Below are 26,614 nucleotides of genomic sequence, written 5' to 3'. Positions count from 1 at the left end.
CTTTTATACACATGTCAATGTACGTTTTCTTTTGTTCATATTTTCAGCTACATGTTACTACAAATGATAGAAGTTTGATTATCATAATCCATTCGGTGAGACGATTTAAACAAGATCTTACATGACTATCTTTTATGTTATATATTAGAAGTTGTACTGGTTATTCTCCTTACTAATGAATAGTATAAAAAAGCAAACGTAAAGAAACAAATAGAAGGGAGGAAATATTGTTGCCACTTGCCAGAATGATAGAAGGCCAAAATTGAAATATTAGTCTGCTCTAAGATCTGGGGCATCACATACGACATGATTCTAAACTGTACACTGCTGCCATAGAATAGAAAACAAAAAATAGATCAACTATATTTTCAAACATGGCGTACTAGTATGCTATTAGTCAAAGAAACTATCGTCATCTTCTTGAGAAGGTCCATTCCGAATCTTTTCCTGTAACTCCGACTGTTTTGGCCATACCAGTTCAGTCCCTTCGCCAGATTCCGAGAAATATCTCTCCAGCACCATCTGTATCAAGGGAATATCGCCAGACTTATCAGCCCTATATTTATATTTGTGAGAAATACAATTAAGATGTCTCTACTGTCATCTATTACTCTATCTGCTGATTCATCTGTTTACTTTTGACTATACAATTATCCGTTGCATGTTTACGTCAACTACACCTACATAGCATAGCAACCCACGCAAATTGCTGGTTCCACATGTTTTACTTTATTCCTACCAACATACCATGGCATCACAATGGATGGCTGGTGTATCACCCAGCCGCAGACTTAAAGAGGGGTCAACGATGAGTAATGGGTTGAGGGTGGCCGTGGTGGACATGTGTTATCGAAGTGGACAAGTTGGTTACTCACAAGTGGTCGGTGATGAATTCTGGGCGGGTAAGAGTGGCAGTGGGTTGCTTGTGAGTGATTTCGCTCTAATGGTTTGGCAGGGTTGTCGTAGATTGTTTGCTACTCTACTGTGCATGAAGCCGAGGTGATATGTTGGTGGGTTATGAAGGAGAAAGTGAGGTAAATGTATAAGACAAACAAACTAATGGTTGAAATACAGACTTGAAATACAAACATACAACATAATAGAAAGAGCACACACGTACCACGGCTGCATAGGCATCGATTTGTCCATGACGTGCCGACTTGTTAACACCCCTGACGGAAAACAAGAACAAGAGTTTCAAGGAACTGATAAGATAATCTACTTGTGATGGGAATCATCATTAGGGGATTAATCGTTCTTCCCATCTCTTTCCACCCTCGAGGCCTCGACTAACCAGTAATCTCCTCTTTCTTCACATTTTAAGCATTATTATTCCCCTAATAATTATTCCCATCCCAAACCACCAATGAAGTTTATAGATTGAAGTAACATGAATATATTAACGAAATGCATAAATAGCAAATGACTCACATATTGATCATTCGATGCATAGCGTCAACTGATGTACCATGTTCATCCTGCAAGTATACTCTCCACCCCCTTCACATCAAATAAAGAAGAAAATCAACAGTCACTCTCATGGAGTAGAAATATTAATTCAGCAATTCAATGAAATGATCTTATTTGTAAGCATTATTCTTAAACATATTGATTGAAGAAAACAAGAAATAAATAAACTTCTCAAAAACAGTTCTTAATAAGTGTGGGGAACTCAATTAACTCTATAGACGGAGTTATTTCTAGTCCGTTTTATGGGACTACTTTATACAATAATTTATGATCAACCCATATCAGAACTATGTAGGCAGCAGGTAACAAATCTCTGCAATATGATTCCTGTAAGAGCCTCTGCAATATCCTACAGTTTTGCGGGCAAAAGAAGTGAATACTGAGAATAAATTGTCCCTACTTGTCCTTAGAATGAAATGAACTAGCATAGTTTCCACAAAACTGTCCATTCTTCCGTCTATAAGCGCAAAAAAGGCGCTCAGAAAAGATTTACAACAGTTCACAAGGGCCTAGCACTCTAGCAGGCTAGCAGAAGCAAACGGTAAACTGGCTACTTGAGATCTCAATAACCAGAACCAAAGCATTATGCATTCAAGTGACCTTCTGAACAGTCACATGATGTTGTCAATAGAAAATACACGAAACTCACAACCAATGAACCAAGGGTGCCACAAGGAGCAAGAGGAACTTGATATTCATTTTAGTTTCAAGAGCATAAAATGAATCACAATCACGATTTTAGTTGAATAAGTCGCCATTGTGGCTATCATCAACATCAACAATGATCTAAACTCACTATTAACAGAGGATGGAAACACCCATCTCACCTTCTTATCAACTAAAAACTGCTAGACCAACCATTTCTGGTTACATGCAGACCCATTTCAACTATCTAACCCAACAGAAAGAATTTTAGAACATTAAGTGGCTAAATGTATTTTTTCCATTCCATTGGAGCCAAAGAATAAAACTAGTTGCGCTCCTTCAATTATGAAGTACAGTAACCTTCATTCGATGTATTGATAACAACCTATATTACACGCCAACACTGGGTAAGGCCGCATACCTCTTATCCCCCTAACACGCATTTTGGCTAAGTTGACACTAGGTAATGTGTTTGGCTAATTTGGACAGAACTGAGCTAACTAAGATGTCTAAAATAGCGTACAATACCTCTCAGCAGCTCTAACGGCTAGCCTACCAGCAACACTTCGAACTTTGTTAGATTGAGGTGTCTCGTTTCCATCACTCGATTTTGGCAATCCTACTATAAATTCATCTACTTCCTGCAGTTAAATCCATGATTATACATTGACAAATAACCGTATAACCCTTCTTCAACATTTGTACTAAGCAAGGGAAATAAGATCATACTCTCTCGATTCATTTGAGGGGAATTTTGAAAAATGTATACACAAATGAAATCAAGGAAGAGATTTTAAACTTAAACCTCAAAAAATCAGCCTAAAATCTTCAAAATTCACCCAATCAAACCATTTCACCAGAATTCTTACATTGATTTAACCCATATAAACCCGAAAAAGTTACCTCCTTTTCTGCAATGTCTATAATTTGAAGCTCAAGCTTCTGCCCCCTTAAATTCAAAACCTAAACAACATTAAAAAAATCATACGAAATCCATCAATTAAAATAAAAACCCATGAATAATAATTGAAACTTTCAAAAGATGACCCCAAAAAAAGGATAATTCAAAACCTAAACAACACCCAAAAAAACAGATAAACCCATCAATTAAAATACGGTAAGGACTCATAAATAAACGAGTTAGTCTTGCTTGAGACCGTCTTAAGTTTACAACATAATCACTATTGCTATTAAAATGAGAACCCATAAATAAAAGAGTTGGTCTTGCTTAAGACCATTTATTCATAATCATCCTACTTGGTAGCAAGCATTAAATGAACCATATAGCATGAAAAAACGGTCTCAAATGAGAATTAGCGTAAATGAAAATCGAAACATTGAAAAGATAGAAGACTAAAAAAATGAAGGGCATACAGTTAAAGGGCGAACAGAGAATCCTTTACTAAGAGCAAGACCGGTACGAGACAATCCCAAATCTACCCCTAAACTGAACCCACCTCTCCAAAGTGGGTCTTGTTTACGACGAAGGGCATTTGGGGGAATTTCACCTTGCAATGGCACTAAAGTTTTCATCATCTTCGTTCCATGATGATTATGATTGTGAGAGATTAGGATGTTTTTGGGTATTTTTTGATTAAATTTTGGGGGAAAAGTGAAGGAATTTGGGTAGTTAAAGACAGTTGATGAAGGTGTGTGAAAATGGAGGGAAGACGAATAGAGTGATACACCCATCTTAAGTTGTTTGGGGAGAGTGTGGGAAATGGTTAGGACTTGAGTTTTCAAGCAAAGTCATTGTGTCAATTTTAGATCGGGTTAAAAACGGTTTTAAATCGTGTATCTTGGATTAATATAGATTTACTATTTTTCTGGTTGAGTTAATGTCAAATTGAGTTCACTTTAGATCTCCATTTCTTTACCATTTCATATCTTGTCGAATATTATATTATATTTTTTCTTTTCACTCATTAATCTTTTCCTTTCTATAGTGAAATTACAACTACCAATTTAGCTTATAATTAAATCTAGATCATTAAAAAGACAATTGACCTCCATCTCTTTTTAAGAATGAAAATGATCATTACGCGTAAGGGTAAATCTATTACAATATTACCTCGTATCCAAACCTAGCTAACAGATCAATCAGTTTGGGTACAAATAGAGTTAGTTCAGGACGAGTCATTTCAATTTTGCAAGAATTCAACTCGGGTCGGGTCATTTCCGGTTTGGGTTGATATTTGGATCTATTATTATCAAGTTATTTAGAGACATTGGTTAATAATTAGTGAGCAACAATAAACATTTAAATCGAATAGTCATATTAAATCGGGTCAATTCATGTTACCAGTAAAATCGGATCCTTAGTTTAGGTGTTGAGTTGGAACGGATCAGATTATTTAGGTTGAGTCACTCGGACTAAGTCAATTTTGTAAGGTCTACTTGTAAGTTGTAATGGTATCAAACAAATGATATACTGCAGAATACTGTGATAGTAGAAGAAAGACCAGACAACAAATTTTAGAAGTTCAAAGCTCCATAGCAAAAAGAAAGTCAGCTGTGAGCCTAAACAGTGCCTCATCAAACTATCACCTATTAGATCCTACAGTATAACATAGGTTTAGAAACATCCAATTTCTCTCAACAAGAATAAAAAACAGACCAAGCTGAAATATGCCCTACAACTACATCCCTTAAAAGAGCTGCTTCATTTTCAAGGTATCAAGACAAGCTACTTCGAGCCATCATCGCGCTTGTCACTTGGTCCTACAGCAGCGTCTGATCAAACATTTCCTGATAAGTTTTGCTGCTCGGCTGTAACTTCACCATTCTGACCGAAACTCTGACCAGCCACCTCGCTCAGTACATGTGGTCCTTGACTTTGCAGAGAAGTGGCATTTGTCTGTAACCCAGCTTCAGGTAATGGTTCTTGTGGCTGAGTGAGCAAATAAGGAATCAACTGAATTAAAAGAGTCTGAGTATCATGAACCCCATGCTCGGTCAACAGTTGGGCCAAAGCGGCCTGAGCCGCTTCAGGGTCTGGAAGGTTCTGGTTACTCAGCATCATTGAAGCCAGGGTTTGAGCACCTTGCGGACCCTGAACCTGTTGATTGGCTTGAGATATAATGGTTGGTGGAAGATTAGGGATTGTAGGGTATAAAGACTCAACAGCTTCTCCAAGTACTACTTTATGACCTTCATATCGCTTTACGCTCGACAGATGCTTTTTGCCAGCCAAATGACTTTCATAAATAACTTGAGACTCACATTTCACACTGCACAACTCACAGAAAAAGGGAAACATCGGTTTAGGCTTTGGAGGATCGACAAGTCTTCTTATACCATCAGGTGTTCGAAACGACTTTGCACCACCATGGCCCCCTCTCATCTTTCTCTTGAGACCGCCTCTACCACCTGAAAAATCCTGAATAACAGCTTCTTCAAATGGTTGTACTGTTTTATCAGCCATGTCTGACGTTTGTGCTTCAGCTATCCCTTCGGCTTGATTTTGAACTGTGAGATGTTGTTGGCTCAGATTTTGCATCTCTTCAAAGACCTTCAAGTTTCGAAGATGTCTCTTTCCATTCTTGTGTTTTTTGAGTACTTCCGGAGTGGTGCAATCAACCCTACAAAGTTCGCACCAGGCCATTTGGGGAGCGGGCTTGCTGGCAGCAGCTTGTTCTTGCATATATGATGCATCAGCAGTATTAGTGGTCTGTGTGCTGTTCTTACCGCGACCCCCACCTCTTCCTTTTCCACGACCAAAACTGCCACGCCCGTCACGTCTGCTTGACCGACCACCTTGACTGCTTACCGCACCATACACAGGTTGACCAGGCTGCACAAGAGCGTGTAACAGGAGAATCATGGGTAAGGAGCTGTTAAAGAAGGAAGCTTTGGACAGCAGGGTGTAAGAAAACAACAAAACATGTATCAATATATGAGAAATCCCAGATTCATAAGCAGATGTAGCACCAATATATCGATGGTTTTTATCATGTATGGAAAGACATTCATAAGGGGATTAGGGTAATATTACACCATAAATTCATAATACAAATTCTCCGCCTCAAGGATGTTTTTAAAGAATTTAGAATAGAGTGACCTTAATACAAGGGCTCTTAGGGAAAAAAAATTGATAGTGCACCATAGTAGATCCGACACAAAATCTAACAATTCTACTTTAATAAACCATGGCATAGAGGCAGACAAAGTCAGAAAGCTGAGAAAAATAACTTTATGACCTCCAACGACATTTAAGAAACTAAAAACACATCCAATATTAAACTATAGTTTCTCTATTCAATTGGATTCGATATATGTTCTATTTTGGAATTCAAATCAATTCACTACATCTTCACTTTTGAGTAATAAATAGCCCACAAACACACTCCCACGTGAGTGTGGGCCTCAACGTCCATGAAATATTTTCTTCTCCTAAACTTTGATCCTAAAGCAAATGTAGTGAATTCATGTGAATGAATGGAGTATTGACTACAAAAGTCTGCTTCTTGAACTTTCAGAAACACAACAGTAGCCTTACCTCTACACTTTGAAGCAAGTAATACGGGATAACTGCCACAGTAGCATATAATGTCGTGAATAGAGAAAAAAGAAAACACTGGTGAATATCTCAGAATTACACAAGTTCAACAAAGTTCCAGAAGAGTTTCTTACCTCAAAATAAGCAATAATGTATTTTCCGAGCTAGGTCAAAATTCAACTTAATGTATGAATTATGTAATACAATTGCAGCAGAGGAAAGCAATCAACTTCAGGTTTGAGCAACTCACCTCTGCCAGGAAACACTCTTATCCAAAGCCAATCTGCCCATGACTAAATTATCTGGTTTGGGGAAGTTTAAGACACTTTGGTCAGCTTCAGCTCATAGAAACTCAATATATACGACAGAAACCGGTTCTGTACAAGGGCAAGATCCAGGTCCAGGTTTACAAAATCGAGAAGCTGTACCCAGAGCCTAACCTATGGAATGTGTGTACAGACCCGTCTGGATAAAAGGCAGACTTTTCTGGAACCTGTATTCCTTAGTTAAACAATGCCAGTCATCCAGGCTGGTCATGAAACAATACCACTTGTGGATAAAAGGCAGACTTTCGGAAATCTGTGTTTCCAGTTTAAATGATGCCAGTCATCCAGGTTGGTCCGGAAACAAGACCACTTCTACACTAACCAGTGACAGTTAGGTGCAGAAGCACTCATACAAAAGAAACTATGGTATGTGAAACACCCACTAGGTTGGATTCGAGAAGCTGACTAGCTAGAGTTTGTTTCCAGAGTTGTTGACGGAAATAAATAAAAACTCCAGATAGTTGTCTTCCCAAACGAAAGATTTAGCACTTCCTTAGTATACAACCACACTCTACCATATACTTCCTCTGTCATTGCAGATAGTTTACGTATTCCCTTTTGGTTCGTCTCAACCAATACATTACGTATCCTTTTTAGGCACTTTTTCTGTAAAGAATGTCGAAATCTCCACTTGCATGTTCTTATAAGAAAAAATTCAATCCAAAAACAACCGTTAACTATCTGCGGAGACAGAGGGAGTAGATGTTTTCACATATCATGTGGCATCTAACAACAATTCAAATCTTACTTTCAAGATCAATACCTCTGAAAATGAAAAATAGACTAGAGACGCAAGTGTCGAAAATAAGTATCCAAAAGCAGGGCAGATCTTCTCATGCTATACATCTGTATGAGACCTTATCCACCTGTACACTATGATAAACAACTTCAGTAAAACCATCTGTTTTCTCTTCAAATCTTTGACTTAGTCAGCCCTGACGTGCTCAAGCTCAGCCTATGTTACTCAGACTCTTCATATATACTGAGTACCCATGTCTGAGGTTCGACACTCGGACATGGCAATTGGCCACTTTATTTTTAGAAAAAATATGGCATTTTCACAAAATAGCCGAGTCCGAGACTTGGATACATACCCAAGTCGGATACTTTTAAACGCGGGAAAGTGGTGATTAGCCCCCTTAAGTTTGTCCAATTGTGAGATCAAACCCCTTAAGTTTCATTTGTAGTGATTAACCCCCTTAACTTTGATAAAAAGTGAGATTAAACTCCTTATCCATCTTTTCAACCAAAATATTAAAATAAATAATTTTCTATTTATGTATCAATTTTATTAATATAAAAATAATATACTTCTTACAAATTAATTTATTTTATGCAATATAAAAAAAAAAATTACGTTACTATTTGGGTTAAAATATACAAATGGAATTCAATTTCACTTTTTGTCAAAGTAAAGGGGGTAAATTACTACATTTGAAACTTGGGGTTTGATTTCACAATTGGGCAAACTTAAGGGGTTAATTAATTAATTACCACTTCCGCGCTTTTAAACGAGTCCGAGTAACAGAGAGCTTAGATATGTTTACATGGAAGTAAACAAACTCCAAGACCCACTAAACAATCTTTTTAAGAGGCGTGAAGTTAGATCAGAAGTCCAGAACAAACTAGAACAAAGCTCGTTGCACTCCACCGAAAGGACAACTTGGATACTTATTTGTATGGTACAACAGCGAATTATCAGAAGAAGATGCTTTAGAAAGAAAAATTCGAGGTGCTTGCTTCAAAGACGTCGTAAAGAAAGGTAGCAGAGACGAAGATACTCATGACCATAACTAATCTATGACTATCTGGCACCAGCCGTCACATGGCATCTACACTAAATTGAAGTGAACGAACTCCCCCTAATTCTACTATAAAATATCAATAACGTGTAGTTTTATCATTGTAAATGGTAATGGAGTAATGGCCCTTAGAATTTTGAGGGTCAGTTACCTGATTTACATTACACATACATCTTTGAATGAAGAAAGTGATAGATATGCACGATAAAATCATGGCCTACTTATTTAAGACTATCCGTGGGTAATGTGAGGTCAGGGAGGCCCAATTGGATAGACAAGGCAAGATTCCCATTTTCATACTAAAAGAAAGAGAGCTTCGAGCCTCAATAGTCAGGAGCCATGAAATCAAAAAATTAGGTTATGTCGCTAATCACACACATTCACCCTACCTACTTTTACCAAGTACTAAGCTACAGATCAACCATCAGATTTACAAAAATCATTTACCTCGGACACAAAAAGCATTTGATGAAGAGCATGTTGAAGCAGGAGAAAATTATGATTCAGATTTCAGAGTTAATGATTATGAGCTAGTCATGTCAAGACTAGGGAATGGGCTATACAATCCTCCCTAAAATAATTGTAACATACCAAGCAACTCAAACATCAGAAGGTACTTTTTGCTTCCGATATACTTGTAGGCCAACCAATGGCAAGCTGCCTTGATAAAATCATAAAATATAAAACTAGGAGGACTCGCATATTCACAAACAAGCGTACCTAATAGACATATCATGAATCTCATCTCAAGATGAGATGACCACATATATATTTAAAGTTTTAGAGAACCAATTTCCTAGAAGCAACACTCTTGCAATATCCATGCATATATGACCGCTACAACTTTCCAAGTTGAAACTCAAACTCATAGCCATAATGTACTGACTAGAGTAATAAATTTCCAGAAACCTAAATCAAGAGAATGAGATTGATATTAAACCAGCAAATTTACCCACCTTTATCCCAAAGAAGTACATAATAGTGATCCCCTTAGTTAACTTTCAACATTACCATAGCTGAAATAGCAACTGATATACTCTAAAGTCCACCCAAATTTACCAATACGTTCTTCCATTACTAATCTCTCAGTACAGCACCAAACCACAGTGGCAGAATGAATGATGAATCCAACCAGTAAGAACACCGAAACTCTACCACTGGTTTAAATTTTCTTAGCTTGGGGCATAACTATGCAATAACAAGACACAAAAGAACCTTCACCGAAGCTATATCGGTACCTATCACTTCTTTCAGATACTTGATCCAACAGACCATCAAAACTTAATGCAGAATGCAGTTTGTTCCAGGCACTAATAATAACTAGACACTATACTTATCAGTTACCATAATGTACAGAAGGTCTGACAGAGGTAAAAACACCAAAAATTGTGTGGCTAACCTCATTTAGCTAGAAAATTATAGTCTACTGTACAAGATGCTATTAATTGTGCCCATGAAAAGAAGAAGTTCTTCCATTTTCTGCCCTCTAATTATTGAGTTCTCGACATAATGTTCGAAGATACCCGCAAAATCTGGAATTACATCAAAGATTTGGAGCAACTACCATCTCCCCGAAAACACTAATTAAACACCTAATGCCACCTACCATCTAATATTTCGCTGAAAAAGCCTGAAATACATCCAAAGCTTTCTCCATTATGACCTACATTCAACTTTTGCCATAAACAGATTCCAGAATTTCATACTCCAAATAGTACAACAAGTTCCACAACATAATCACTAAACCACTCCAAAAATCAATGACAACTTAAATTATCACTATCATTTAATATTGGAGGCGAAAAGCCTGAAATACACCAAAAAGGCTTCCTCCTTTATGACCTGCAGTCATCTTTCTCAAAAACAAATTTCAGCATTTCATACTCCTAACATTATAACAACCTCCACAACACAATCACTAAAACACCAAAGAAAAAAATCGATAACAAAATCCCACAAAACAATCATAGATTGAACCCCAAATAAAAAAACAATGAAATCCGTCATCAAAATCAAAACTTTGAATCAAAACCCAATAACACAATCAAATAAGACACTTAATGCCACCTGAATGATCACTAACCAACTAATCTTTGAACCGAAAAAGCCCAAAAAACATCAAAAGCATCCTCCTTTGTGACCCACATTCTCCATATATTATCTGAATCTCCACAACACAATCACTAAAACATCAAATCAAAATCAACGACAACAAAATCCCACAAAACAATAAAAAATCCAACCCCAAATAACAAAACAACATGAAACCAATCATCAAAATCAAAACTTTTGAATCAAACCCTTAACAACACAATCCAATATAACAACATTGGCACAACAAAACAACACAAGTTCTTAACATGGGTAAGGCGGCTGTACACAAGAATATTGTCAAACGAATCCTTCTAACAACTACGGAGTACTATTTTATCTATATGTCATTTACATGATGGAATCCGTTCTACATAATAATCGTGTAAAACCGCCTTACAAGAGACCAAAAGAAAAACAAATACCTGCAAATACCCATCAGTTTGAAGGGATTGGTAACACAAATTCATCCAAATTACCAAAAAAAAAACATGAAATTAATCATCAAAATCAAAACTTTTAATCAAACCCAATAACAAAACATTGGTATTAAACAAACTCCTGCAAATATACAGGAGTTTGTTCATCCCACATTACCAAAAAAACATGAAATTATTCATCAAAATCAAAACTTGGAACAAACCCAACAACACAACTAACAAAACAACATTGTTTCAAAACAAATACCTGCAAATCCCCATGAATTTAAGGAGATCGATACTACAAAATCATCCCAAATTACCAAAAACAACATGAAATTAATCAACAAAATCAAAACTTTTAATAAAAAATATACCTGAAAATAGGGCTGCGTTTGAGGAGGTTGATAGCAATAATCAGAAATAGGGGGTGGAATTTGTTGGGTATCAGCAGAAACAGGAACACCAGGAGGGTGAATAGAATTAGGATCATAATAATCTGGGTAAAAATAAGATGAAGCAGTATAAGTAGTAGCAGAAGAATCTGGGTTAGTTTGATAAGTTTGTTGTTGATATTGTTGTTGGGTTGTAGTATCATAATGTTGTGGGTAAGTTGCATAATAAGATGAAGGATCATATGCTTGAATTTGAGATGGATCATAGGGTTGCGTTGTTTGATTTGGGTCTGTTTGTGCTTGATTTTGGTATTGTTGATATTCATATTGTTGTTGTTGCTGTTGTTGTGTTTCCATGGTTGCTGCAATTTTAGTTGTGGGGTTTGGGAGGAATGTAATGCAGTCTGCAGAGATATATGAGAGGCTGGTGAGGGTATTGGTGTCTGACCCTGGTGTGTAGGCTAATTTTGTCCTACTTTTTTTAATTTCTAGGGTGGAAATGGGTCGGGTCGTGGTGTTTGTGGGTTGGGATGATAAATTGATAATGGATAGGATTATATCGAATCCAGATCCTTATGCCCTATAGTGATCCAGATCCGTTTTATATCCAAAGGATTTGAGATTCTAAGATTAATATCCAGATTCGCAGGATATCAACTGGATTTGGATATATCCCATATTCATTTAATGGTAAAAAAAATTAATTTTCAAATATTAAAATATTACTCCCTCCTATTCTTAGATAAGTGTCCCATTGTGAGAATGACACGGGAATTAAGAAATTGAGGTATTGTGGTGGGGTGAGGTAATTGGAGAGAGGGAAGGTATTGTGGGGTATTATTGTGAGTGAAGTGATTAAAATAAGTATTGTTTTGGGTTGAGGTGGGGTATTGTTGTGGGGTTGAAGTGATTAAAATAAGTATAAAAGTTTACCAAAAATAGACAATGAGACATTATTGTGAATAGACGGAAATGGATAATGGTACACTTATGTAGAATAGGAGGGAGTATTTTTTAGGTTATACTACAACTTACCATGCTTTTTTTTTATATTAGATTACAAATGTTAAAAATAAAGTTGTGAAAATTTGAAATACAATTTCATAAAATACAAGAATTTTTTACAATTTAAAAATGTTAATGCGAAAAAAATCATAATTTAGAATATGAAAAAACTTTAAGAAAAGAATATAGTGTTACTATTTCTTTAACTCATTTCTTAAATTTCATTTTAAAATAGAATAAAAATGGATCTAGGGCAAGATCTGAATCTCGACCATATGAATCCATATCTGGATCTGTTTTTATGCATATAGATTTGAACCATATTAATATCCATTGAATTCAAAATATTGTGATTCAGGTCCGACCCGTTGGATCTAGATCCTAGGATAGTAGGATCTGGATAAAATTCGGGATCCATTACCATCCTTATTTACACAAATTCTCACTTTAGACGGATATTATCTGTCTAAAGCTGTAAAAGGATAGTGTCTCTCTCACAAAATGAAAGTAAATAGTGCAAGTGGGTGAGAAATGGATATCCCTACTTGCCCTCCCACTTGCATTTTATGAGAGAGCCAATATTCATTTATAACTTTAGACGGATAGTGTCCGTCTACAATGAGACGGACTGCCCTATTTATGCGTCTCCGACTCAAATGACTCGATTTTGTTGTTGATACGGATAAAATAATCCACCCAAAGAGATTTTGAAACACGAACTCAACCCAAATAATTCACCTATGTGGGCTGGGCCGATAATGGATAACTCACCTAAGTTGTTTAAAAAACGGAAAATGCACTCAGTGCCGCCGAAGCTTGACATTTTGCCCGAAATACTTTAATTTTTTTACTCGGAAAATATTAAGAGGCCTAACTCGGGCTAATGAGTTTATAAAGTGATAATTTTTTTTTCCAAATCGATTATCTTTCCGAGAACTGCGATTTGAAAAAAAATTGTCGTATTTGGATCCCGTGGCTAAGATTTTTGTATGTCAAAGTCTTTTACCAACAAACTTTGAGTGAGCATCTCTTGATAAACACAGACTATGACCTCTTAAAATTTTCCGGATCAAAAAAATTGTTTATTTCACGGCAAATGTGAAACCTTAAGGATATGCGTGCATTTTCGGTTAAAAATAAGACATACGGAGTATAACTTATCATTTTTAGGTTAATGGTTTTTCTCGTTATGGTTTATACAAAGTTAAGTTGAGGAGTTTAAATTTTAAAACTGTCTTGTGAAAAGTGGATCACAAAACCCACCACAGTTGTTGTCTTGTTGAGTTCTAGTGTTTTGCATTCAGACTTCAGAGGATCAAAATTCAGAAACTTAGCAACTTTGTTCATCATAATCCTTCTTCTCAATCGGGTATTTGTTGCATTTCTCCTCAATTTATGTCATTTTCTTCACCATATTCTCTTGTTTTATTTTGTTCATAACCAAGTATTATACGTAGTTCAACATCATTGACTCCGTCTCCACCGGTTAATTATTTACATACTCCGTATTTCATTTATGTGTGTTTACTTTTTACTCCATCCCTCCCTTCGTCCAAATCATTTGTTTACCTTTGAATTAAACAACCCATGCGCATTTTTTTTTTTTTTTTTTTTTGCAAAAAGCAAACGTAAAGAATTCACCGGGAGAAGGGGGACTGGGGGAGTAACAATTTGAGATGAGTTTTCTCCGAAATTTGAGTTAATTTTTTATTTTGCAGCTGTTAGGATAAATCTTGAGAATCATGGAATCAATGTCCAAGAAGAGTAGATTTTGTAAAAGTAATGATGGTATCGAGGACCGGTTGAGTGGGTTGCCTGATGAAGTGATTGTGCATATACTTTCATTAATGCCTACTCTAGATGCTGTCACAACAATGTTACTTCGGCGATTCAGAAACCTCTGGACTTTGGTTCCTGCTCTTCATTTTGATTTCCATAGAAGAATGTTATGGCCTGATGATGAACAATCTAGCATTCCTGAGGCATTTTTGAGATTCGCGTGCTTTGTCAAAAATGTACTAATACTTCATACAAGGTCCACCATTGACGCTTTTCGCCTTAGTATCGGTAACTACCAAGAAAAGTTAGAAGATGCAAAGATTATTGGTGACGTTCAAACGTGGCTAAGATTTGCTTCTGAAAGACAAGTTAAAGATCTCTATTTCCATTATGATGCGTTGGCTTATTTAGGTCCACCTCGTTGTATCTTCACAAGTCAATATCTTACTACGCTTACACTCTCTGGCTGTATGCTCCACCATTACGAGCATGGACCTCATCCCCACATGGGAACTTTAAGAAAAATATCGCTTATACACGTTTGTGGAAGTAACAAGGCTTTCAATCAGTTGATATCTGGATGCCCTTCTTTACAAGAATTGGTTATAGACAGCGGTGTCTTTGGTCAAGTGATCAAAAGTTTGAATATTAATGCTCCAAGTGTTAAACTACCCTTGTACCCTTAATTGCCCGAGCGTGAAAATTATGGATATTGGTGTATCTGAAACATCACAAGATTTTCAGCTGACTGCAATTGATCTTTTTTCTCTTCAAGAAGTGAATCTCATGCGTTTACCAACATCCTGCTCTTCTAGTCTGCTTATGGTAGTAGTTAAGGCATTGTTTAGGCTGGTTGAAAATGCTGAGTTCTTTACATTGTCATTCAAAGCTTTTGAGGTACAAACTTACAATTTACTCGGTTTGTTTGAAATTTGCAGAAGTTTTATATACTTGGTTTAATCAGTTTCATTGCATAATCTATTGAAGTATCTTCTTTTTCACCCATGGACGGTTCCAAAGGATGATTCATGTCAGCCGACCCCAAATCATTTTGGGATTAAGGCTCTGATGTTGTTATTGTTTCAGCGAATATCTTCCATAGAGAGATTGGAATTCCAACAAAATAGATGGAAGAGTATAGTTTTGTACCCGTGGTGTAATTGTGAGAGTTGCCTGGAAGTTATCATTAAGTTGATCAGAAGTTCGGTGAAGATGGAAGAGCTCAAAATATACGCAGGACAATCACTGGTAAGTAAATCTCATATAGTAATTGGCATTCCGACTCCAATTAATAGAACTGTAACACATTGAGGCTTGTTATCTAATTAATGGCAGGGTGAGTGTGAGTTACTTTGCTCAGAGTTATCTACTTGTGTGATGCCACTACTTAAGACGGTCACCATTCACGAGAATCATGGCTATGAAAAATGGTGTAAAAATTGGTAATTACTCTTGCGAAGAGTAAGCTAACAACTGTCAAGGAGCTTGATTTGGTTAAGCAAGTATCAACATTCAGGAGAGCCTCCGCAAATGCAACTGTGATCTTTGCTTGAAGGATAGGGAAAGGCTGCGGGATGAAGGCCTCGATGAAAAAATGAACTCTTCAAAGGGTATATGAAATTGTATAAAGCAGTAGCCAGCAGGTATTGCTTGCTTTAATGGTTGTGTACTTGTGTAGTTACGCAATTTTGATGTAAGAAGTTCCAGGTTCAAACCTCGCTCCTCGTATATGTTGCTGAAAGTCTGCCACTTCCCGAAGGTACTGCTTTGGTTATCCCGTGATTTGCCTTTGGCATTGTTGTTAAACTCCCGATCTGGATCGTAGGATCTTAAGATTCTACGATTCAAAAAGTGGTGACCGATCCCGATCCTAGGTAGGATCTTAATTTTGTAGGATCTTACGATTCAACTTGTCGCAAATTTTTTTAAAGTATAATCTTAACTCGATCCTACGATTCTACGATTATACGACCTGATCCTACATTATTAACATTTCAATTTTTCCGGTCACTAAAATTTTATAAACGAATTTTAAGATAAAAAATTACCATAAATGAGAAAAACGTATAGGCACATGCTAAGATAATAGAGTTTTAAGATTTAAACACGAGATTTTAACATATTTTGATAACAGAATTATGTATTTTAGTTAATTTGTAGGATCATACGATTCTACGATCCGATCCTACCGATTCGATCCTAGTAAGCTCATCGATCCAAAGTAGGATCCCGATCCTAACAACACTGGCCTTTGGTAATATTGGCAATTTGGCATTGCAGTTAATGAGAAATGATATTAGACGGAATCTGGTATTAAGGAAAACCTGTAATACACAATTGTTATCTGGAATGAAAATAATTTACCTCTTTCACAATCTCGACTCTATTTGTTTTCCTAGTGTATCAACTCGTGAGCAATACACATGCAAATTTATCGACTAATCCATATATTAATCTAGTTGATAATATTATGAACAGTCAAACGAACGCGATTGTATCTGAACTTAGAGAACAGTCCAGTCGAGCGAATCTTGGCACAGTCTTAAGAGCGTTTTATAATCTGGATTCGGTTCATATTATCGACTCATTTCTGATTTTAGTCGATTCTATTTTGAGCGGCCGCTATCAAATCAATTTGGTATAAAATGGAAGGTGGTCATATAGAAGTATATTATAAAAAGGGTAAATAATCAAAATATCCCTTTTAAAATAAATTTTTTAAAAAAAAGTTTAAAAATTACACCCAGAATAATGCAAAAATTTAAAAATTGCTCCCTAACCCCTATTTTTCCATTTTTATGACAGAAATACCCCTAAGTTTTTATTCTCGTATAACGAATATGATGGTGGATTTTGGGTTGAGGATTGTGGTGGTTTAACGTGGAGTGCTTGGGTGGTAGAAAGGTGGGTAGAGTTGTAATGGAGGTCAATAAACATATGAGAAATAAAAAAATGAGGGACATTTTTGTCATAAAAATGCAAAAATATAGGTTAGGGAGCAATTTTTAAATTTTTGCAATATTTTGGATGTAATTTTTAAACTTTTTTTTTTTAAAGGGAGTAAGTTTTAAAAAGTGTATTTTAAAAGGGAGTTTTTGATAATTTACTCTTATAAAAACGAGTTTTTTATTACTACTTTTATAGTTTTACCTAGTAGCGTAGCCACATTCAAGTTAGTGGGGGTCTTAAACCCCACTCCTTTTAGATAATTGACGTTTCTTATCATCAAAATTTGTCTAATTTAAAATTTTTTTGTCTTTACAACCTCATAACAAAGATACGAACAACAATTACATTAAAATTGGTCCCATTCATAAACGTCTATGCCTACGCCACTGGTTTTTTACCCTTATATAGGCATAATTTTTTTAGTGATTTGGATCAAGTTTAATACAATTTTTGTAATTTAATTAAGAAAACGGAATAATTGCTTATTTGATATGTAAATTAAGACCAAATTGTAGAATTCGGGAACATTTTAATTATGTTTCGTGAGGAAGACAAAAGAGAGCGCTATTTTTGTAGGGGAAGATAGTAGATCAAAAGCTTAGGAAAAAGGATAATAGAAATACGATTTAATAACGAATTTTACTCTTTCTCATACACTTTTTTTTTTTTTTTTTTTTGAAAGAAACCCTTACGGGTTATCATGTATTACTTAAATCCAGGACCGCAATGTTAGCAAAAAACAGAGGTAAATCACCTGACCAAAAACGCCTACCTATGGACCACGGAATAGCGTGAGCCACTTCGTGTGCCAACCTATTAGATAATCTAATATGGGTGGCCTGCGGTTCAGGACCGTCACCTGTCTTGGTCGCAGTTGCGGTCACTCGCAGCTGAGTCACAGGGGCCGTGGCTTTGCATGGGTGATTTTAATGAAGTTCTTTTTGCTAATGAAATGAAAGGGGGTACGAGGGCACAGTGGCAAATGAACAATTTTAGGGATGCGGTGGATGTATGTGAGCTGAGTGATTTAGATGTGGAGGGGTATGCGTTTACCTTTGACAATGGGCAGGTTGGGGAGAATAATAGGCAATGTCGGATCGATCGAGCAATGAAAAACGAAGGATGGAGGGAACTTTTTCCTTATGCAAAGGTAGTTCATTTAGGGCACGAGTGGTCTGATCATTCTCCTATTAAAGTAGTGCTGGATGGCAGGGAGGGCATGGATGGGCGTTCTAAGCGGAATTTCCGTTTTGAACAGATATGGGTTGGCGAAGAAGGGTGTGAAGATACAATAAAGCGAGCTTGGGAGGAGAGTGACTGGGATGTTGTCGATACGATTTCTAGGTGTGCTAGGGAGCTGCAGAAGTGGAAAGCAGTGAGTATTGGTAAGATTATGAGGGATATTAATAGAAAAAGGAAGAGGCTTGAGTGGCTAAATATTTCCATATTATACCCTTTTCGCTAAACCTCGACCACTTAAAACTCAACCTCTATCCCATGTTTTTATTTACCTATGAAATGCAATTTTTTGCAACAAATTTTTACGAGCAATTGTGAACAAAGTATCGAACAAATTATGATATAGGTGGTTGATGGGTAAATGGGGCAGGTACTGGTCTAGATTTCCACCGGTGGGGCGGGTACGGGTATAAAAACTTGTACCCCTGTGGGTGGTGGGGGTGGATAAGGGTAGGTGCGGGTAAGGGGGAGCCTATATCCACCCCGCCCCGCCCTAATGACATCCCTATTTGTACCTATGTAATTGGGCTGGATTCAAGTTGGGAAGATAATGGATCAACCTGATGTTTATGAGGTGTATTACACTATTACATACCGGGATGTGATGTGTTTCACGTCATTGCTAAAGGACTACTTAACATAATGTGTGATCAATTTGAATAAGGATATTTGAATTGTTTACTCCACAAGAACAAACATACACCGGCCACTGTAGGCAAGGCGGGAGCTACATAGTAGCAAGAGATACTAAACTAAAAATGAGGTCATAGCAAAGATACTAAACTACCCGAAGAAATTTTTCTACTCCAAATATCGTTTCTGGCTACGCCCTTGACTGTAGGTGCTACTGAAGGTACACACTACACGGGTATAATGGGTGATAATTCAATGAAAAAGGGAAGTCAAGTGAGCATCTTGATCACCATTCTCTGGTGACTGAATCTGGGCAGCAGCACTTGAAGGTAATGTGTAATCGCCATGGATGTTATATATGGCATATAGAATCTCCCTGACTCTAAATTCTAGTCTTTCGTCTGAGGTCTACGATAACCAGAATTTCTAGTTATTTCTGCTGCTGTGAGTTTGTGGGAATACCCGAATCAACCCAACAATTAGAGTTCCGGATGTTCAGCAACTCAACTGATATACTAAGTAGCATTTCCTGATTGGCAGCCTACTCATATCAGTGCCTGAGTGATCAACCTGACCACAATAATATTTCCGACTTTACAATTTGGACTGTCCAAACTCCAACTGGCTGCAAGGGAAATCGACACCAAGATTGCCTCAAATCTTTTGCAGAAACACAGTTTAATGCCTATCCCAGTGGTTCCATCTGGAAGGCTTCGTGTCATTCTCACTTGAACCAAGTAAACACCTTTCAAGCAAATACTTCCTCCACAACTCTTGATCAACATATCAAAGGAGTTATTTTGTTATAGACGTAGTATCTAGCAATATGCTATCAAGAATGTCTCCATTATCCACATGGGCTAGAGCTTTGTTAAGAATGACTTTCCATGACCTAGCATCGACTTTTCCGCCTTGTTCAGCTAACTTAGAGAGCAACTTCATGAGTTCGCTGTCTAATCCACAACCAGAAAGTCCCTCAATTAGAATCATGTAAGTTGATTCATTAGGCAAACACCCTTTCTCAAGCATCTCATCGAAAACTCTGATTCCCTCTTTAGGATTGCCACACTTAAACAACCCCTCAATTAACACATTGTAAGTAAAAGCACTAGGATTACACCCGCTTTCCACCATATACTCCCACAACCACTTGACCTCACTCAACTCCCCAACCTCACACAACTTCTCAATCAACATATTATACGTCAACAAACTTGGAACCAACGCCCCCTTCTCAAACTCATCAAACAACTTCCTCGCCTCCCTCACCTTCCCCTTCTTACAAAGCCAATGTACAAGCGTACTCAACACCCCATCATCGTTCACCATATTCGCCTTCAAACACTTTCTCCACACCTCACACGCCTCCTCCACCCTTCCATCCTCGCACAAAACATCAACCACCTTACCACACAACACCGACTTCACCACAACCCGCTTCTCCAACATATCCTCCAACAACCTCAGAGCCTCCCCACCCTTCTTCTCCCTACAAAACGCCTCAATCACAACCCCATACGTAATCTTATTCGCCTTCACTCCCTCCGCCTCCATCTCATCCATAACCCTAAGCGCCTCCGCCAACCTCCCAACCCTACACCACCCATCAATCATAACCGTATAAGTTGTCGAATCCGGCACATACCCTCTTTCCAAAATCATCCCAAAAACCCTCTTAGCACCCACCATATCCCCAATTCTCACATACCCACCTAAAATCGTCGTATAAGTAACTAAATTCGGCTTCACTCCCATTCCATGCATTTCATCGAGCACCTTCAGTGCACTCCCCAGATCACCCTTCTTACATAAACCCTTCACAAGTATATTACAACTAATCAAATTCGGCGAAAACCCGAATCTCTCCTTACAATTCCTAAACAACAAATGCACCAAATCAAGCTTCTTATTAACAACAAGCACATTCAACAAACAATTAAAACTACGAACAGACCAATTAACCCCAAAATCAGGCATCCTAATAAAAACCCTAACGGCGTCGTTTGGTCGTTGGGCAAGACCATAATGATTAATAACAGTAAGAAAAAGGGTTTCAGGTGGTTTAAGGATGTCGGAACGTTGTCGGAGTTGGTGCAATAGGGATTCCACGTCGCGGAAGAGACGGGCACGTGAGAGGCGCGTGATGAGAGAGAAGTAGGCGGCGGAAGTGTGGGCGAGGTCAGGGTGATGGGCGGCAGCGTAGTTGAAGATTTGGGAGGAGAGAGAAGGATCTTTTTGGCGGGAAATTAGGGTAGCGAGACGGTATGGTGTGAGATTTTCCGGCCATGGTTTGATTGGTGCGGTGGTGGCGACCGTGGAGATACGGCGGAGGTGGTGGGGGGTGATCAATTTCCCGGCGAGTGGTTTGCCGGAGATGATCATGGTGGATGAGGTGTTTTGGTCAAGTCTTCAAGTGAAGCTATTGCAAAAATTCGCAACTTTTGGGTTAGATCAACCATGATTAGGCCTGATTTTTTTGGACTTAATTTCAGTTCAGTTGAAATTAGATTCGATATTCAATTAATTCAAGTTAAGTGCTTTTTTTGTCCTAAAAAACATGGGGCTTTAGGATGCTATGACTATACACAAATTTTCATTTGTGACAGGCATATCCGTCACAAGCTTGCGACGGATCAAGTATTACCTATGTGGAGTAGATAAGATAAAAGCATAATGCCTAGGGAGTAGCAATCGGTTTTGTCTTATCTAGTCACATGGGCATTACTTGACCCGTCGCAAGCTTGTGACAGATATGTCCGTCGCAAGAAAGACTTGTTGATGACTATATGAGCATGTTTTATATTTTCGGACCTAGATATATGAATAAGTGATCATTTCTTTTACAAATGTTCTTTGATTGAGTCTGTTATCCAATACATAAACATTGTTATTTTTAATAATTTTTTGTCAAAATTTGAAAATATTCCAAGTTAAAGTTTTGTAATGAAACTCAATTATCTCAAAGACTTAATTTCACAAGAAGATTTAATTAAGATTATCGTTATTTCGTAAAATGCATGGTTTTATAGAAATGACATTTCTTTAACAATGTTTATATCAATATCAGCAAACTTATTACTTTATGTAATAATAGCATTAAGATCTGGAATGAGACTAGGCATAGCCGCATAGGGATCTCAACAATCCGAAAAAGACGAGTCAACTAGAATCATTTCCACTAAGGAAGAAAATCTGGTGGGAGAAACCTCAATACGATTTTCTAAAGCTAAATTTTGACGTTTCGAGAATAGAGGCAATAAAGTTGCTTTAAGTATCATATCATAATGGTAATGTCGTTTTATTAGGAGAAAAAAAGTGTGGATCCAATAGTATTCTTGTTGCGGAAACTCACACTTTAATAGAATGCATTTTAGTAGCTAAATACTTAGGAATATCAAAGCTTATTGTGGAGGGTAATAATTTATGTGCTATTAACTCAATTCGTAGTACTTGGCAAATTCATTGAGAGATCTCTAGTATTATCAAGGATGTGAAATTAGACCTTCATTGTTTCGATGAAGTCATAATTAAACATTGCTTCAGTGAAGCCAACAAGGTTGCTGACTTTATGACTTCTATTGGACATTCATGTCCAACTCTTTCGAGGTAGTTTGAAAGTCGGTGACTTCAACTTGCCTCACTCATTTAAAAGAATGAGATATGTTTGTCTTACCCAGAGTATCGATCTAGTTTTTTACCTTATCAAAAAAAAAAAAGAAGCGATAACATTGAATTTTTGATAAATATATTTTGGGTCGGGAATGTGTCCTTAAGTTTTGGATATATGATTAGATATGGATATTTGCTAAATTGTTGGATCCTAAGTTTCGATACGCTAAGTAACACTATAGCTAATTAGAATAAATTCCGCGTAAAAGCGCGATTTCTTTAAACATAATTGCTTTTTTAAGTACGTGTTTTACTCAACTATATACATTTTTCCTTAATTTTTCATTTACTACCTTTTATCTAAACTAAACAAAATTCTATCTTCCTCTCTCCCTCTCCCTCTCCCTCTCCCTCTCCCTCTCAATCAAATTTCCCCAAATTAATCAAATAACAAATAATTACTCCATTTTATTAATCAATAACATAAGTTTGTTTATTGAATTAGCTAACTTTTTTAAATTAGGGTTTATTTTTAATCCGAATTTTCCCAAATTAGAGCAATATAGAGGTTGTGGACTTGTGGTAGTAGGGTGATTGGGGTTACGTTGGGCGAAATGAATACTTCATTAGGGGAAATTATCATATTGAAAGCAAATTCGCAACAACCAATAGAAATTTGTGCAACAATTCCATTACATTTCAATTTACAAGTACAACACGTGATTATACGAACAATTCAACAACGTAATTGTTTATTTATGTACACATTTTACTCAACAGTTGGTCTTACTTGTGATGAATACTATCCGTCACAAGCTAAAGACAAATAGTGCCCCTCTTACAATAAGGCAAGTGGGAGGGCAAGTGGGGAAAAATGGAGCACCCTATAGATAATGCAACTTGCATATTGTGAGAGGGGCACTATCCACTTTCAACTTGTGACGAATAGTGTCCGTCTTCAATAAAATTTTGTGTTTACTCAATTATGAACTTTTTTCATAATGTTTCTATATGCTACCCTTCTCCTAGAACGAAGCAGTCTCTTAGAACCAAATGTCACAAGTTGACATGATCCTATTTCATATTCGTTCAGTCTCGGTCAATAGTTATTTGTTTTCTTTTTAGAGTATCGGTCAATAATTATCTATTCTATTTTTGGCATATACTTGTGGGTCTCTCCATGTGCAAGTGGGAGATGAGTGATTTGTGCGGCCTAAAAGCTTTCTTACATATTTGTTTAAATTTGGTGTCAAAAGTAATAAATAACTATTGATTGTGACAGATGGAGTACAAAAGAAATCGAGCAACAAAACTACTCCCTCCATTCATATTTTATCATCCCACCTCAATATAATACCTCTCGCATATATTGGAGAAGTGTGGTGATATGGTTAAACTCATGGTTCTCAATTTCTCATCGGCATGCAATTACATGTGAAGGTTTCTTTTCAAATGCTCATTTTAGTCCGAAGTTTTCAAACGGGCTATCTGTAACTCATTTACAGCCAAACGTAATAACTTTTTGACAAATAGTTACCTGAACAACAAATGTAATTATAACATTTTCTCGTTAAATGATCATATTTTAACATAAAAATAGTCACACGTAAAATTGTTTAAAATGGGAATCGGTGCAATCAGAGAGGGTAAACATGAGTGGATTTACTACGCAAGTGGCTATTGTCCTTTACTCCTTTTTCGGCAAATAAATATTGTTTGGCTCTGTCACCAAGACCCCTTTTCGTAAGCCGTGACTTCAACAAACCACTACGAGTCTACGAGTACTTCCAAATCACAGTAACAAATACGGATTATATATTTCACAACTCATCAGATGACAAAAACAAGTGATCATTCATTCAATCGTCTTTCCAAAAACAATTCAGATGACAAAAACCGAGCTAGTATTTGTGCCTACATCAGCCATGGGGCATTTACTCTCAACAATCGAGTTCGCCAAGCTCATTGTTCAAACTAACCCGAATATTTCAATTTTATTCCTAATCTACCACTTTGGAGTCAATGAACCCACAAAAATTAACACCTACATTGAGTCCCAGTCACGTGAAGTCGACCCCAACAAAATCACCTTCATTACTTTACCACCTCTCTCAAACCTACCTGACCCATCTGATCCTTACTATTTTGCGACCGTAATCAAGCTCCAGAATCCTCTCGTCAAAAAAGCGGTTCAGGACCGCCAATCTAAACCCGCCGCTTTTATCCTTGACCTTATGAATGTATTCATGATTGATATTGCTAACGAGTTACACATCCCTTCTTATATTTATTTCACTGCAGGGGCTAATTTCTTACACACCATGTTACATTTCCAAGAGGTTGCGGATCAACAAGGAATTGTTGACGTCACCGTGTTGACGGATGACCCGGAAACCGCGCTGGATTTACCCGGGTTTATTAATCCCTTACCTAATAAGGTCTTGCCTTGGGTGTTTACTGATAAGGACACAATTTGGCCTAAGAGAATCCTTGACCTTGCTAGAAAATTTAGAGAGGCTAAGGGTATTCTCGTCAATTCATTTACGGAATTGGAAGCTAATACTATTAAAGTTTTACAAATTCAAGAAAATGTTCCTACAATTTATCCTGTTGGGCCAATTTTATCGTTAGAGAATCGTGGCGATTCTAAATCGTCTAATAATTATAATAATGATAATTCGTCATTAAATATAAATGATGAAAAGAGTATCATTGATTGGTTAGACGGCCAACCAAAGGCCTCAGTAGTGTTCCTATGCTTCGGAAGCATGGGAACATTTAATGCGGAACAAGTGAAGGAAATAGCCGACGGGCTAGACCGTTCGGGTCAACGGTTTTTATGGTCGCTTCGAAAACCAATCCAAGTTGGCACATTCGGTGCCTTGCCAAGTGAGGATATGATATTCGATGAGGCTTTACCCGAAGGCTTTATGGACCGGACGGCCCATAGAGGGAAAATAATCCCATGGGCTCCACAAGTAGTAGTCCTAGCCCACCAAGCAATAGGCGGGTTTGTGTCACATTGTGGATGGAACTCTATACTCGAGAGTATATGGTTTGGGGTGCCATTGGCTACATGGCCGATGTATTCGGAGCAACAATTGAACGCGTTTACGCTAGTAAAGGAGCTAGGATTAGGGGTGGAAATTAAAATAGATTATAAATGGGATATGAAGAAACGAAAGGGAAATTATTTGGTGAAGGCAGAAGAAGTAGAGGATGGTGTTCGGAAACTCATGAGTATGAATGAAGACATGAAGAGGAAAGTGAGAGAAATGAGTGAGTTGAGTAGGAAAGTTTTGCAAACGGATAATGGATCTTCTCGAGAATTATTGACCCGGTTCATTGCTGAAATCAATCAAGACATATCTTTAACTTGAGTTAATTATTTAATGTACTCTACCGCTTTCACGTTTTTTAACTCAATGCGGTTAAAACATAGGTATTATGAATGATAAGTCTCAAATTCGAATCTCCTATCCTTTATCAGAATGCAAGTAAGTCGTCGCTTTAATTGAAAAACAAAAAAAAAATTATCAGAATATTTATCCACTTGATCATTGATTATTCAAGTCATTTTATAAACTAGTTTTTTTTAATGTCATCGTCTTTTTACCATTTACTTTTCCTTCTCTACCTTCATAAACATCCGCGTGAGCCCTCCACTACTAATTACTGATATGTCTCACACATATTTAACATGGGACGTTCTTTCAGAAGAGCTACTCTTAAAGTTTATGTATCATTGTTTAAT

The 26,614-nt window shown here is 37.1% G+C and overlaps 7 protein-coding genes across 8 annotated transcripts; 4 read left to right on the top strand and 3 right to left on the bottom strand.

Moving 5' to 3' along the window:
- Positions 1-237: 237 nt before the first annotated feature.
- Positions 238-3,865, bottom strand: LOC141596655 (uncharacterized). Of its 2 annotated transcripts, XM_074416864.1 has the most exons (6): positions 3,490-3,864; positions 3,019-3,078; positions 2,644-2,756; positions 1,432-1,500; positions 1,121-1,172; positions 238-522 (listed from the first exon to the last, which is right to left on the bottom strand). In XM_074416864.1, the coding sequence occupies exons 1-6, from the start codon at positions 3,805-3,807 to the stop codon at positions 394-396; spliced, it is 741 nt and encodes a 246-aa protein (XP_074272965.1). In that variant the 5' UTR covers positions 3,808-3,864; the 3' UTR covers positions 238-393. The 2 variants fall into 2 exon arrangements, with proteins under 2 accessions (XP_074272965.1, XP_074272966.1); XM_074416865.1 differs by lacking the exon at positions 3,019-3,078 and having other exon boundaries at positions 3,490-3,865.
- Positions 3,866-4,588: 723 nt separating this feature from the next.
- LOC141596654 (uncharacterized) lies at positions 4,589-12,111 on the bottom strand. Its single transcript, XM_074416863.1, has 2 exons — positions 11,629-12,111; positions 4,589-5,908 (listed from the first exon to the last, which is right to left on the bottom strand). Exons 1-2 carry the CDS (start codon positions 12,001-12,003, stop codon positions 4,853-4,855), a joined length of 1,431 nt encoding a protein of 476 aa, XP_074272964.1. The 5' UTR covers positions 12,004-12,111; the 3' UTR covers positions 4,589-4,852.
- A 1,768-nt stretch (positions 12,112-13,879) lies between these two features.
- LOC141594242 (uncharacterized) lies at positions 13,880-16,249 on the top strand. Its single transcript, XM_074414381.1, has 4 exons — positions 13,880-14,020; positions 14,370-15,327; positions 15,517-15,678; positions 15,766-16,249. Exons 2-4 carry the CDS (start codon positions 15,082-15,084, stop codon positions 15,874-15,876), a joined length of 519 nt encoding a protein of 172 aa, XP_074270482.1. The 5' UTR covers positions 13,880-14,020; positions 14,370-15,081; the 3' UTR covers positions 15,877-16,249.
- LOC141594918 (F-box/FBD/LRR-repeat protein At5g56420-like) lies at positions 14,394-14,983 on the top strand. The gene is made up of 2 exons (XM_074414899.1): positions 14,394-14,734; positions 14,842-14,983. Exons 1-2 carry the CDS (start codon positions 14,394-14,396, stop codon positions 14,981-14,983), a joined length of 483 nt encoding a protein of 160 aa, XP_074271000.1.
- Positions 16,250-18,331: 2,082 nt separating the features above from the next.
- On the top strand, positions 18,332-18,844 carry LOC141594917 (uncharacterized). The gene has a single exon (XM_074414898.1). It carries the CDS (start codon positions 18,332-18,334, stop codon positions 18,842-18,844), a length of 513 nt encoding a protein of 170 aa, XP_074270999.1.
- A 407-nt stretch (positions 18,845-19,251) lies between these two features.
- Positions 19,252-21,745, bottom strand: LOC141596653 (uncharacterized). The gene has a single exon (XM_074416862.1). The coding sequence runs from the start codon at positions 21,631-21,633 to the stop codon at positions 20,047-20,049; it is 1,587 nt and encodes a 528-aa protein (XP_074272963.1). The 5' UTR covers positions 21,634-21,745; the 3' UTR covers positions 19,252-20,046.
- Positions 21,746-24,655: 2,910 nt separating this feature from the next.
- Positions 24,656-26,445, top strand: LOC141594241 (anthocyanidin 3-O-glucosyltransferase 2-like). The gene has a single exon (XM_074414379.1). It carries the CDS (start codon positions 24,747-24,749, stop codon positions 26,238-26,240), a length of 1,494 nt encoding a protein of 497 aa, XP_074270480.1. The 5' UTR covers positions 24,656-24,746; the 3' UTR covers positions 26,241-26,445.
- The last annotated feature ends 169 nt before the right edge of the window (positions 26,446-26,614 follow it).

This window comes from Silene latifolia, chromosome 8 (genome assembly GCF_048544455.1).
Source record: "Silene latifolia isolate original U9 population chromosome 8, ASM4854445v1, whole genome shotgun sequence".
In the NCBI taxonomy this organism is placed as follows: Eukaryota; Viridiplantae; Streptophyta; class Magnoliopsida; order Caryophyllales; family Caryophyllaceae; genus Silene; species Silene latifolia.
The sequence above is the reverse complement of the archived record's forward strand: the minus strand, read 5'-3'. Positions and strand labels throughout refer to the sequence as shown.

Bases quoted from the DNA above. Each gene is read 5' to 3' on its own strand.
- LOC141596655 (XM_074416864.1), bottom strand. From the start codon at position 3,807: ATGGGTGTATCACTCTATTCGTCTTCCCTCCATTTTCACACACCTTCA. The intron at 2,757-3,018 runs GTAACTTTTTCG...ATTTAACTGCAG, and splicing joins TAGACATTGCAGAAAAGGAG to GAAGTAGATGAATTTATAGT. The intron at 1,501-2,643 runs GTATTGTACGCT...TTTGATGTGAAG, and splicing joins GCCGTTAGAGCTGCTGAGAG to GGGGTGGAGAGTATACTTGC.
- LOC141596654 (XM_074416863.1), bottom strand. From the start codon at position 12,003: ATGGAAACACAACAACAGCAACAACAACAATATGAATATCAACAATAC. The intron at 5,909-11,628 runs GTATATTTTTTA...GCTCTTGTGCAG, and splicing joins AAACGCAGCCCTATTTTCAG to CCTGGTCAACCTGTGTATGG.
- LOC141594918 (XM_074414899.1), top strand. From the start codon at position 14,394: ATGGAATCAATGTCCAAGAAGAGTAGATTTTGTAAAAGTAATGATGGT. The intron at 14,735-14,841 runs GTTAGAAGATGC...TGGCTTATTTAG, and splicing joins ATCGGTAACTACCAAGAAAA to GTCCACCTCGTTGTATCTTC.
- LOC141594242 (XM_074414381.1), top strand. From the start codon at position 15,082: ATGCTCCAAGTGTTAAACTACCCTTGTACCCTTAATTGCCCGAGCGTG. The intron at 15,328-15,516 runs GTACAAACTTAC...TTATTGTTTCAG, and splicing joins TGTCATTCAAAGCTTTTGAG to CGAATATCTTCCATAGAGAG. The intron at 15,679-15,765 runs GTAAGTAAATCT...AATTAATGGCAG, and splicing joins TATACGCAGGACAATCACTG to GGTGAGTGTGAGTTACTTTG.
- LOC141594917 (XM_074414898.1), top strand. From the start codon at position 18,332: ATGAAAGGGGGTACGAGGGCACAGTGGCAAATGAACAATTTTAGGGAT.
- LOC141596653 (XM_074416862.1), bottom strand. From the start codon at position 21,633: ATGATCATCTCCGGCAAACCACTCGCCGGGAAATTGATCACCCCCCAC.
- LOC141594241 (XM_074414379.1), top strand. From the start codon at position 24,747: ATGACAAAAACCGAGCTAGTATTTGTGCCTACATCAGCCATGGGGCAT.